The 13,464-nt window shown below is 34.3% G+C and overlaps 1 protein-coding gene across 50 annotated transcripts; it reads left to right on the top strand.

Annotated features, from left to right (window-relative positions):
• The first annotated feature begins 4,281 nt into the window (after window positions 1-4,281).
• LOC147380768 (arabinosyltransferase XEG113-like) lies at window positions 4,282-12,189 on the top strand. 50 transcript variants are annotated; one of them, XR_015175123.1, is made up of 14 exons: window positions 4,368-4,971; window positions 6,365-6,533; window positions 7,444-7,529; window positions 7,711-7,962; window positions 8,231-8,485; window positions 8,607-8,742; window positions 9,358-9,452; window positions 9,556-9,609; window positions 10,410-10,469; window positions 10,659-10,742; window positions 10,873-11,521; window positions 11,610-11,724; window positions 11,843-11,932; window positions 12,049-12,189. XR_015175123.1 is itself a non-coding variant. In XM_086431270.1 (12 exons), the coding sequence occupies exons 6-12, from the start codon at window positions 8,324-8,326 to the stop codon at window positions 10,891-10,893; spliced, it is 612 nt and encodes a 203-aa protein (XP_086287396.1). In that variant the 5' UTR covers window positions 4,366-4,971; window positions 6,365-6,533; window positions 7,444-7,529; window positions 7,711-7,815; window positions 7,932-7,962; window positions 8,276-8,323; the 3' UTR covers window positions 10,894-11,603. The 50 variants fall into 50 exon arrangements, 33 of the variants coding, with proteins under 33 accessions (XP_086287418.1, XP_086287416.1, XP_086287425.1 ...); XR_015175124.1 differs by lacking the exon at window positions 11,610-11,724 and having other exon boundaries at window positions 11,792-11,932; XM_086431270.1 differs by lacking the exons at window positions 11,610-11,724; window positions 11,843-11,932; window positions 12,049-12,189 and having other exon boundaries at window positions 4,366-4,971; window positions 7,711-7,815; window positions 7,932-7,962; window positions 8,276-8,485; window positions 10,873-11,603.
• Window positions 12,190-13,464: the final 1,275 nt, after the last annotated feature.

The raw sequence follows: 13,464 nt of genomic DNA, 5'->3' as shown, positions 1-13,464 counted from the left end.
GAAGGGAGAAACGTCCGCAATCTCGACATCTACAAAACTCACCCAAATTCCTTCCGTTTTCTTTTCTTTTTTGCCCCGTATCGTCAAAAAATACTCGTATATATATACGGGAGTTTTGTAACTTCGACCTCGAATTTCATTTGTTTCGGGATCAAACCGTCTTCCGCCGCAGAAGGGAGAAAAAACGACGGCGTCGAGATCTTTGAAACCACCAGGTCAAACTCAAAAATCAGTCGCTTCAAAACTTGATCTGTCTCAATTTTTGCATCATTCGTCTCGATTTTCGCGCACGCGCTTCGATCATTTCATACAGAGATAGTAAGGAACTCTCAATTTCTATTAGTAATCGTAGATTGTGAAAATTGCATTTAGGATTTTATTAAAAAAATTGATGGTGAATTTTCAAAAATATAGAATTCTTTTTGTAAATTTAAATTTACGTTAGAACTTGCATGTTTGATATGTTTAACTGTATTTTATAATAAAAATATACGTGGGTAGGATATCTCACTAGGTTATTTCCGTCAGTTGGGTCCTATGCACCACTCAGACCCCGTTTTGATTTAAGTTTTTATATGTTTTTTCAATGTTATTGATAAAAATAAATTTCATGGTTGAAAAAATGATTTTTATATTCCATGAACTCAAATTGAGTTGATGAATATCAGAAAAGGGATATTTTATTTGAAAGATTGAAAATGGTAAAAATCGAAAAAAAGAAAAAAAGGGTATGAAACGATAAAATGTCAGAGTCACACCCGAGGGGTGATGTCTACTTTTTTACATTGTTGTGTTATGTGTAGGTTAGTGTACTATCCTGGGATATACGGTAGGGACCACCAAGCTCATACATGGTATAGGACGTGTATGAGAGTGGAGTCACAACTGGAATCCGAGTTTATTCCTCTCTATCTTTACCAGTGAACTTGTACTGTAAATGTTGTCGTATACGAATGGTTTGTATATTAGGGAATTACATGTACGCATGATAGGCATAGACGAAGATGATTAGTCAGTGATCACTAACAATTTATAGTAGTCGAACGTTTTGACACATCGAAAAGAGACCCATTGCTTACGGTCACGTCAAACGGCCAGCCTGAGCGAGATAAATGGTCAACCAAACGTGGTAAATGCAGCGACCGACTACAAAATCAGGAACTAAAAGCCAGTAAGGAATTGTAACATCATGTCCCGATTGGTAGCGATCCAGTCGTGAATCCCAACTCTCTAATTCCACTACTCCACCATGTGTATTATATATATGTTGCTTTATTTTAATATCTAAAATGAAATACAAGTTTAATGTTTCTATTTGATCAATTAGATTTGTATAAAAAGAAAATGCTATAGTGAGTATTGTTGGTTGATGTAATATCAGTTTTAAAATGTTTAGTTGCCCATCTTTGACTATATGTACCAGTTAATCGTAGTTTCTTCTGTAAAATTTTGTATATTTTAAAATGATTCAGTATGTTTATTCGTTCATGTTAGGAGAGGTTATTGACATAAATTATTTGCTTCCCTACTGGCTAACCATTGTTACTCACCCTTTCCTTCTTTATTTTTTTAGTTTTAGATCCGAAGCTTGGCGAAACAGGTATAGAAAACGAGTGAGAATCATCTGATGGGTCAGATAGACAGTCAGAGTCCGTCACTTGGTGAGTATTGGGATTATACCCCCTAGTGATGTCAATTTATCCAGGATTATTATAAATTTTGTCTTGAGTGTTAGGACTTGTGTTAGAGTGAGGATGTTTGTATAATTATGTGTTTTGTTATCCTTCCGTAGTCTGATCTATTGTTCGTTATTAGATGTATGTAGGCTTCCGCTATTGTTATATTTTGTATATATATATATGATTGTATGTTGTTTATTAGGTGCAGGTTGAACGCCTTGGAATGCTAACATAAACAGAGGAGACCATGCTGAAATTTCGAAGTGCCACCTAGTACTTCGGGATCTGACATGGGGATTTGTGTTGGCACTTGGCGGGGCACCACAGTTTATGTATCGACCTGACTAAGTTCTTGTTCAACTTACTTTTAGACATGTCACCAAGCACTCTAATTAAAAAACTACTGTAACTCAGTACTATTATTTAAGCGCCAAGTTCTTTATTTATTACTAAGGTTTGCATTTAATTACAATCTCAACAAAATAAAATATTATAGTACTCATTTAAATAATTTCAATAGTTTTTTACAATTAAAAAAAAGGTTCTTATAAAATCTTAAACCTAAAACAAAAGAATCTAAGGAAAAAAAATGAGAACTTCTATTGGCACCCCAACTTTTACTTATTCTCAACCATTCACCAATTTTATTTATTTATTACTAAGGTTTGCCTTTACTTACAATTTTAATAAAATAAAATATTATAGCACTCATTTAAATAATTTCAATAGTTTTTTACAATTAAAAATAAAAGGTTCATATAAAATCTTAAACCTAAAACTAAATAATCTAAGGAATAAAAAATGAGAGTTTCTATTGGCACCCCAACTTTTACTTATTCTTAACTATTCACTTATTTTCTTTATTTATTACTAAGGTTTGCTCTAATTACAATCTCAACAGAATAAAATATTATAGCACTCATTCAAACAATTTCAATAGTTTTTTTACAATTAAAAAAAAGGTTCATACAAAATTTTAAACCTAAAACAAAATATTCTAAGAAAAAAAAATGAGAATCTAAGGAAAAAAATTAAGAATATAAGGTTCATAATTAATAAGAAAATCAAAGCAAACCTCAAATGGAAAGTTTTCTTAGGATCATTAGCATTCTATTTAGAGACAAATTCTCAGATCAAACTAGGAAGAGATCAATATAAGAAAAAATTGTGATTTATTACAAAGTTAAGAGGATAATGATCCTAATTCGAATAGAATAATTAAGTATATGCAAATTAACAAGAAGGAAATTACTAATTGAAGGACTCTTGTAAGTCTATAAATAATAGGTTCAACACATAAGTAAACGAATTTTTGATTCGTGATCTAATTCGGCCTTTCTTCTTGTTAACTTAATCGTCGAAGGATCTTGATTTGGGAACCCCTCCTAGATATAAGATTTTTTTGGGAATAGAAGGAAGACTATTATCAGAATATGCATCAAGGGTGAGATAATTTCTTTTTACCTACAATCTTAAAAATTAAAAGTGAATCTCAGCTTCCTCATGATGTTAATTTGTTTATTAATTTAATAGCTTAGAAGACTCGTTTGTTAACAGTAAATTCAGATTTGAAATTTCATCACAATTCACATTAACTAGAGAGTTGAACGATAATTTGTCCCCAAGGCTACCATACACTCAACCTAGAAGCATATGTAACAAAATTTTGTCAAAGGTCACTACAACATTTTTGATATATAGCGACGGTTTATAACGGCGGATAATTTTATCCGACGCTACATATACATTTTTTGCAGCGGATAATATTATCCGCCTATATAGGTAGACTTTTTTGCAGCGGATCATTATATCCGCCGCTATAGAGACCCTCCACATATCCCCACTTCATCCTACCTACTTATTCAGTGCATATAGCAGCGGATTAATATATCCGCCACTAAAAAATAACCTTTTTTTATATAATCAGTGCATATAGCAGCGGATTAATATATCCGCCACTAAAAAATAATCTTTTTTATATAAAAAATTATATTTAGTGAGTTCTTCTCTTTAGTATTTTTTTTAAATTGAATCTAGCAGCGGATTAATATATCCGCCACTAAAAAATAATCTTTTTTATATAAAAAGTTATATTTAGTGAGTTATTCTCTTTAGTAATTTTTTTAAAATTGAATCTAGCAACGGATTAATATATCCGCCACTACAAAATAACATTTTTTTTTAATATAAAAAGTTATATTTAATGAGTGCTTTTATTATAAATTGAATCTAGCAGCGGATTAATATATCCGCCACTAAAAAATCAATTTTTTTTTATATAAAAGATTATATTTAATGAGTCTTTTTATCATATTTTTTAAAAAATTGAATGTAGCAGTGGATTATTATATCCGCCGCTAAAAAATTAAAAAATTTTTAATATAAAAAATTATATCTAGTAAGTTCTATTTATCAAATTTTTTTAATTGAATATAGCAGCGGATTAGTAAATCCGCCACTAAAAATCAAAATTTTTTTTTTTAAATGTAAAAAATTATGTTTAATAAGTTTTTCTCTTTATCAAATTTTTTTTAAATCGAATAATAGCAGCGGAATATATGTTCCGCGGTTGCAGAGTTAATTTTTCTACATTTCTTACGTCGATTTATAGCAGCGGATTTATATTTCTGCTGCAGTAGGTGCGTTTTTCTGTAGCGGATATATTTATCCGTGGCTACACTCAACCCTTTAAAACATTTGTTGCTACACTCAACCCGTTAAAACATTTGTTGGAGCGGAAAATACAATCCGCCTCTAAAAGTTTCTAAATGAAAATATCACAACGCGCGAATTTCCCTCTTCCCTCTCATTTTCAGATGTTTTCCTTCTAAGGGTAAACCATCGGTTTGGAGGAAACCGGCGATCCATGAGCATTTACCCGTTCATGAACCGAGCAAACTTCCAACTCTTTGATGACTAAAGGGTCCAGCTTTTCCTTTCAAGAACATTAGGCCAGGGTTTAAATCTCAGCAGTTAGTCGTCCCTCCCGCGCTTAACATCTCCTTGGGGCTTTTGATGGATTGTGAGGAGAGATCCGATTGATTCCTTGGTAGAGATGATTAGGGTTCTTAAGAGAGGGATTTTGTTGTTGGTGGAGATAGAGTGAATCTCTTTGCGCATGAAGATGGCGATCGTGTTAGGGAAATTGAATCCAAGCAACCATTGGTAGAAAGAAGAGGAAATCGGATGGAAAGAGAGATCATCATCATCATCAGAAGGAGGAGTGCAGATCAGAAGAATGTCTGAATCAGACCAAAGATCTCATTTGTGTTTGATCCAGGTTGAATACAAGGTCATCAATCTCTTCTTCAATACTTCTAGATTCATTGTTTTTTCTTGTTTATTTTTGTGAGAGAGAGAGACAGAGAGAAAGGGAGAGAGAGAGGGAGACGTCCTTTCCTCTTTGCTGTCCTTCTTTCTCTTTTGAGAAGGAGATGCAAAAATGAAAAAAACTGATCTGCTACTGGCACACCTCCCAGCAATATGAAAGCATTAAGGGTTTAACACTAAAAATTGAGTTTCTGCTAGGGGCACACCAACGAGTTAAACCAGTAAGTTGTTGTTCATGCTAACAGCATGCTGAAAAACCTTTTTTTTAATTTTATTTTATGTTTTTTTTTATTATAAAAACATACTGCCAAAGGGCAGATTGACAAAAATACAATAAAAACTAAAAAAAAGTCAAAGGATAGATGGATTCATTAAAAAAAAAAACTACAAAAACATCTAAACTAACACTCCGTCCTTAATGAAATCAACCTTTTGAAATTCCAAATTATTTAAGGTTGTTCCGAATATCCTTAGATTGAACCATAAAGAGTGTGCCAAACTAAATATTCAACATAACGATCAATAATAGAGCCAAAAGAAGGATGAACCATAAAAATAAACAGATAAATTATTTCTTTATCTTTTATTATTTTTGTGATCCAATCAAACTAGTTTCGTATCATTCCTACATCTTACATGCACACACTGAAGCACAGTTACTACACTTAGCCTTGGCACAATGATTCACCATGACCTTGTTACTAATATATTACCCCCTCGTTGTCTCCACACCCCTCATTAAAAACTGTTCACATACAAGCATTTGTAGACGTTCACGCAACAACACCCCTGGTCGTGCTAAGAGCTGTTTCATTGTCATCTTGTGACGTATGCCTGCATAGAAGTTTTATTATCTGAAAATCTAAATTTAAGGCCCTGTTTGGGAGCACAATCCATGTCCCCTAAATACATAGCTTGGTGAGAGTTGCTATTTCAGGAAACAACTTCTTTGAACATTTGGTAACTATATTAAAAATTTTGGTCTTTTTTTATCATTAACTTAGTATCTTTGAAGCATTGTAAGAATATTTCGGTTGATAAGATGGGCCTTTATGTTATTCATTGTATCGAAAAATTTGATTCCTTTAGCCAATTAGTCGAGATCGATGTGGGGCAAGTGAATTGGTGATAAGGAGACATTGCTGATTCTGATTCAGCTAAGATTTGTTTTTCCGAAATGACTCAGACCTGACTTATGCCCAATGGGTAATATGCAGTCAATTGTGCATGATTGGGGGGGTTATTTTGATAGGGATTCATTCATTGATCCAATAGTTTTATAATTTTCTTCTTCCATTTACATTTTGAGTATTCTGCATGAAGTAACAAGTCTGATAAACTATTGCTACTTACAGCTGATTACCAGAACGAAGTAGAGTTGGAGAAGTACTTGCTAAAGGATTTTAGTCTGGCCTTGTGAAAAGAGAAGACCTTTTGATTACCACCAAGGCTAGTTTAAAGCATTTCTGTTAGACTATCTGGATTTATACCTTGTTCACTTTCCCATAGCCACAAGGCATACTGGTGATTTCCTACTTGTCATTACATTTTCACATTTGTTTTTTATTTGTATATATGATTATGTGCAGTAGTTTATACCTCTTTTAATTGCTGTATTTGTGTGCAGTAGTTTATACCTCTTTTAATTGCTGTATTTGTGTGTTGTATATGTGGTCCATTGAATGTTCAATCCAAAGTCTACTTCATAGATAGGGCACATCCCGAAAATCAGATTGATATCACACTATTACATTAAAGTGATACTAATATCAATTACATAGATAGGGATCCTAACTCTTTACTAAATTTATCATCTCAATTCATTTATTGTTATTCGAAATTTTTAGCAAAACAAACATATCCATTATAGGAAACTAGATCATTTGCCTCGGGATACATTAAGAAATCATTGCACTTGATATATACCATGATTTAGGTTGATAAAGCAAAACACATGTGGGCTGAAATGATTCAGTGGAGGAAGGATTTTGGTGCTGACACTATTCTAGAGGTATTTTGGTCCTAGTTTTAGACTTTTATGGAGCACTGTGAAGTCTTTTCTTCTATCAGTAAAAAAAAGATAGGTGAGGGAAATAGTTATATTCCCATGGTACAAGCTATCCATTTTATGAAATTTAGCGTTGGTTGGAGACACTCACCTAGTATGCACCACATGTCACTGATATGCTGAGACCTTATTATCGAAACATCTCATTATATATGACATATCCTTTACCCATAAATAAAAGAATTTATTGGATGACTTGTCTGTGCAGCACGTTTGTTGAGGCTGGTGTTTCCAACAACTGAAATGTGTGTCGAGTTATATCAAGCAGATGCTTCAAAATGGTTAATGTATCCATATTGGGTACTCCTGTCTTAAGTGTAACTGCAATGAATGGAGATTAATAGCCATATTCCATGATTTCTGCAGTTGGACCCCACCAGCCTGTTACTTACAATACATATACTGCTCCAATCCAATCACCACAGGCATATTTCCATCCAAATGGACCTCTGGTATGCCCTTCACACATTTGGAAATTTACTAATACATGTTAAGGTTGAAATGTCCCTTAAATTCTGAAAGTGACCACACTTATATCCATTAATTGGTAGTTTTTGTGTATTTCTTTTGATTGCTTTTGTGAAATCTTTTATGGGTTTTTCTTTTAAGTTTAATGAGTATTGATTATTACAGGTGAAAAGGAGAATTGATTTGGTTTATGGATTGATGGGTTCGATATCTCAGATAGTTTATGATGGTGGCTGCCATGTTCTTGAGTAACTAAGAAATATCATGATGGTTGTATTTTTCATATAAATTTAATAATGAAACTAAGCTATGAACTTCTGGCTCTTATTAAAATGCTTTTTGTTTTTTTTGTTAATTTCTGGTTCTGGTTAATCTCTTATATGCAGGGTCATTCCAACAGCTCTTGTACCTATTGAGGTATGTTTTGAACTACAAAATGTTCTTGAATTTTGATTCAATATAGCTTTTTATAGATATCTGATAAACCATCTCGCCTTAACGTTCTTATTATTAAACTTGATTCTAATCCGTCGAATTTCAATAATTTTATGAAAATTATGAGTCGTGATCCAGAGCGGTGTCCCGTTCCTATAGTAGGCTATTAGCCACATACAGTGTCTACTTGGCACCTCTTGGTTGGAGATTAACTAGTTTTAGATCAAAGCCATTTTTTTTCCTTCTGCAGTCAATGGTGCCTCTAATATTGGAATTTTCCACTGGCGGCCAACAGAGTCTGCAAAAAAACTGGCAAAAGAATGGAAAGAGATGGTTCTAGCTGATGAAGATATGGGACCAGAATGCATTCAATGAGCTTGTGCACAAGCAATTAGGACCATCTGTTGACGAGGAAAGCGGACTAGTATATGCTTTTGATAGAAACCTTAAGTTGGGATTTCTGCCAGCAAGTATATTTTGCAGTGGACATACTTACTTTGTTCAGGTATTCAGTCATTGTTTTGTTCTTAGGTATTCTCTAAATGAATACCTGACTTCCATATAAGTTTCTTTTGCTATACCTTGTTCACTTTCGTTCACTATTAATGCTTAAGCTACATTTGCAGGCCATGCATCAACAACTCAGATTGGAACGATTTGCTGTGCATACCACCTTTCAGTTTGCAGTTACTGATGGAAAGCGTCATCGATTACGTGAAGCTATGCTTTTCTACGATGAACCAGAATATTATGATTCACCAGGTTAGATCTTCTCTGTGCAACTTGTCATACATCTTATCGATCTTTATGAGGTGATGTTGGCTGTGTTTCACAGATTCTTCAACATGTCTAGCCTTCCAATATCACTCCACATACTTTATGGATAATTATACTACACAATTTTCTCGTTACCTGTTGTAGTTATTCATTATTTCCCCGACTTCTGACAACTAACTTATTTTGTCAACAAATACAAATAAGGACTATTCTAAGAAGTGGAGATGGGCTTGGGTTAGGGTGGGGTGGGAGAAAGATATTAACTTATTCACTCAAAGCCACTCTTGGTCATTGTCATTAAGCCAATCAATTGTATAAAATAAGGAGATCATCCCACCTGATCTCTCATTTTTTCTCTTATACTTGCTCATTTATTGACTGTTGACCCTAATTTAAACTCCACATTGTTGTTTGGAAATGAGTTCCATATATCCTTGTTGCTTGATAACATTCAAAATTTTCTCTATGTTTTTATAATACTCAGGAATTTGGAATCTTTACCTTATAGAAGTTTGTAATGGATTCTGCCTTAGTTGTCATTAGCATCAATCTCTTGCAAGCCAAGATGAGAAAATTTATATTTTCAGGGAACTTATGCAGGAGGTTTCTTGTCATTTAAGCCGTCTATCCCAAAGAGCCTCATGTTAGATGGGGAGCATAATGTTGAATCACACTTTTCTCTCATAAATTACCAAGTATGCATATGTCAGCCTAATCTTCTATCTTGTATAACATGGACTTGTTTTAATACTAATCTCTGTTGCGACTTGTTAATTACATAAAAAATGGTTTCTTCAGATGAAACAAATGAGGACTGCACTTGCTATTGCTTCATTGTTGAACCGTACACTGGTGAGTGTAATTATTTATATTGCATTTGTGTTTTTCCGATTAGTCTGTTACATTTGCTTTTAGTTCTATTCTATAAAAACTCGGTGTATTCTTGACTTTGTTGGTCAACATATTTGGATATCTCTCATTTTAATAGGTCTTATGGAAAGTCCATCGATTCTGTTCCTTGTTCTTTAGCTGAAATCAGGAGCTTCTTGGCTTTCAAACCCAGTCGGTAGAATGTGTGTTCCCCTAACATCGATTCTGGTAGTTGTTTTTCTGCACTGTATGGAAGCCTCAAGATAGTGTTTCATGGAAAAATAGGACTCATTTCTGACCCCAATATCTGGTATAAGATATAATCATGTATACAAATCTGGGTCATTTTTAAATGAACATATCTTTAGGAATGTTCAATAAAATATTTTACTTATATAAAAAAAATTATTTGAAATGTCCTTCTATCTACATTTATAGTTCCAAAATGAAATATTCATTCATATGACAGTCATGATGGTTCTGTTGTGCTTCATACCATGTTCATTTTTGCTCAATTTGATTAGTGTGACTGGAAACTGCTTATAATTATGAACTTCATAACCCATCCCTCCATGATGTAAGAGTACCATATATTTCTTAGAAAGCTAATGAGAATCTAAAGATGTTGGTTTTCCTTGAGGAATTGAAGATAGGTTTTAGATTTATGTTCCTCATTATTGTGGCATGCTAGACATGCCTCAACTGGATTAAAAAATTAGACATTCTGTCCTTGACCTTATCACTTCGTATTGAACCGGTTCTATTGAATATATGTAAAATAGGAATTGCATTCAACAAGGGGAGTCCTCGCAGGAGAAAGGGCTAGAGCTTTCCAGCTACAGGTATGAGTCATATTGATCTGAAACTATGTGCAGCAAGTCCAGACCTGGGATCAAAACCTCATCTTACACTTAACCAACCACCTATCAAAATGAAAGTTTTACCGTGCCTTTTTATTTTCTTGATTGATACCTCTGTTTTGAGGGAATTTTATGACTTCATGAACCTGACTTGGTGTTCTAACTGGTGAGGGTGCCCTGTATGGGGTGGGTATCAACACAGGTGGAATTGTATATTCATTTGCCAACTTTGTATGGGAACCTGCAGTTGTGAAGGTATTCTTTCTTCCCTCATGTTGTACCTTAGTTATTGTTTACATCATTTCGCCGGTCGGATTTGAGTGTTGGTTATTGTTCTATTGTATCATTATTGTGGGTCTTATTTCATATATTACAATAAATGCAGTTATTTGGTGAGATGGTTTGAGCAGGACAGTGAGAATGGGTCCTTCCACTATGTAAGTGGGTACTGGAAGCACGAGAACAGAGAAAAGGGGATGGATGCCCGCAAATATTTGGTGAATTCAAGGATGACTTGGTTGGTAATTCATGTGAAGGGTCTGCCATCAAATGAATGCAGTTAATGTAAACCACCCCAACAATTTCACATAGTTTCCAGCATACAAACACTTGGACCAAACCCCATATTGTGAGAGGGCTCTAGTGTTGCATTAAACAAATAATATCAAATAGATATTGGTCATGAACAGGATTCACATGTGTTAAACATTGAAACTACAGCTTCAGAGCTGCCTGAATCTAACCCACCACTGCTGCCTATAGTCATTTACATTTTCTCAACGCACTTAAGCCTCTCCAACTCCTTAACCATTTGCCAATGCACTAAAGACAGATGCGTCTCGCCAAAGCTTGCTGACATTGGGCGGGCCATTGTCAACCACCTGAAAGCTAAAAGATCACAATGGCTAAGCAAGACCACCACAGCAAAGAAACTAACAGCGCACTCAAAACTGAAGAAAGATGTGTAGGTCCTTGACTGACCTATTAAAGTCATGGCTGCCCACACTCCGATCTTCTTGCCTAGCTGCAACAAGGTCATCTTCTATTACATGCAACAATTGACCCATAACAACGAGGTCTAATGCTTAAAATCCTGGCGTGTTTTTTTTTTTTTTTTGGAAGATAAATTCTGGTGTGTTGGTGACCAACATACATGAGCTGGTTTAATGAAGCGGCGTGACATTTGGATACAACATCCGACGCCACACCATATGCTGATATCTAGAGTATTTTTGTGGTATGTTTACCTGGCTTGGACAACAATCTGTACATGTAACCTTGGCAATATTGGGTTTGAATTTTAGGTGCTGATTTTTAAAAAAATGGAATAATGGTTGGCACCAACGTGATTCTAGGGGGTGTAGAACAGATGATTGTACCTCCCATGGCCTACCCAAGCTTTTTTAACAAAATTAGTTGCAAGAAAAAAAAACAACAGAAACAAGGTTTGCATCTCTCAAAACATAGATTCTGCTTCTAAGGTTTTAGGTGTATATGTGAATTACAGGAACTTCAACCTCTGATAAATTTTTTTATATTGATGTAATTGGTATGATTTTAGATTTTCAGTGGATGACATGAGAGCAAATACAGAGTATTCTAGATATAGTGCCGGTGCTCCTGTTATCCAATGGTTTTGGGAGGTGGCTCAAGGTTTTAGCAAAGAGGATAAAACTCATCTCTTGCAGTTTGTGATGGGCATCGCAAAAGTACCTGATTTTATCACACAGTTTTATCTATTTTACTTCATATGCTCTAAACTGAACATTTAGTGGCCTCCACAAATGCTACTTTTCGGGTGTATTTAGTTTCCACAAAACTTGACCTTGAAAAATAAGAAATTTAGTGGAAAAATTGAAATGCTTGTACAAACTGAAAATTGTACTTGTGGTAATGATCGAGTGAGTGGTGTAGAAGTATCACACTTGTGCTCTGCAATGCTAAACCATGAACAACTCTTGTAGCTGATGACCTATAAATCAGTGTATATTCTAGAATACCCACGCACACACTTATGTAACATCCTTATACGTTGCAATCATTCATAGAGTACATGATTCACTATTTCATCCATGTTTTCAAAAAGGTAAATGGACGGTCCACGATTTTTCAACTTGTAAACTGGGGCTAGAAGTTTTGGAATGGGCTGATTTTTGGTGAGGATGATCTCCTCACCGTAGAGATCATCCTCACCAAAAATCAGCCCATTCCAAAACCTCTAACCCATGTTTTGAAAAATATTTTGCCAAAATGTTTGTTGCTGAACGGGACCCATATATATATATATATATATATATATATATATATGAAAAAAAATTACAGCAGTGAATACAAATTTCGTCTTTATATATTGTTTTTGAAGGAAATATAATAATTTTTTTTAAAAAAAAAGAGCGTATAGCAGCGGATTTTAATATCCGCCGCTATATGTGTTATATATTTTTTTTTAAAAAATTGACCTATAGTAGCGGATTTTAATATCCGCCGCTATATGTGTTATATATTTTTTTTAAAAAAATTGACCTATTGCAGCGGATTTTAATATCCGCCGCTATATGTGTTATATATATATTTTTAAAAAATTGACCTATTACAGCGGATTTTAATATCTGCCGCTAAAGGTACTACCTGCAACAGCGGAATACATTATCCGCTGCTATAGTTAGCGACGGAGGATTCAACGACGGATCGTTGGTTCCGCTGCTCATCGCCGCAATAGCTTTTACCGGCGAAAATATTACCTTGTAGCGGCGGAAAAATCCGCCGCTGTAGATCAAAAATGTTGTAGTGGGTGACAACAGCAGGATAGAAGTTCCTATGTCCAAAATAGGAACAAAACATGATAATATGTTGCTCTTCTTATAAGTTTAACCATCATATCACAAATCAAGAAAATTTAAAACTCAGGGATTTTATTTTAAAAATGAACCTGCAAAAGGCATATGATCATTTCGTGAGAAGCACTTCTCAACTTTGG

The sequence above is a fragment of the Akebia trifoliata genome, unplaced genomic scaffold (genome assembly GCF_017979445.1).
Source record: "Akebia trifoliata isolate Shusen 1 unplaced genomic scaffold, ASM1797944v1 Contig01006, whole genome shotgun sequence".
NCBI lineage: Eukaryota > Viridiplantae > Streptophyta > Magnoliopsida > Ranunculales > Lardizabalaceae > Akebia > Akebia trifoliata.
This window is presented reverse-complemented; position numbering and strand designations above follow the sequence as displayed.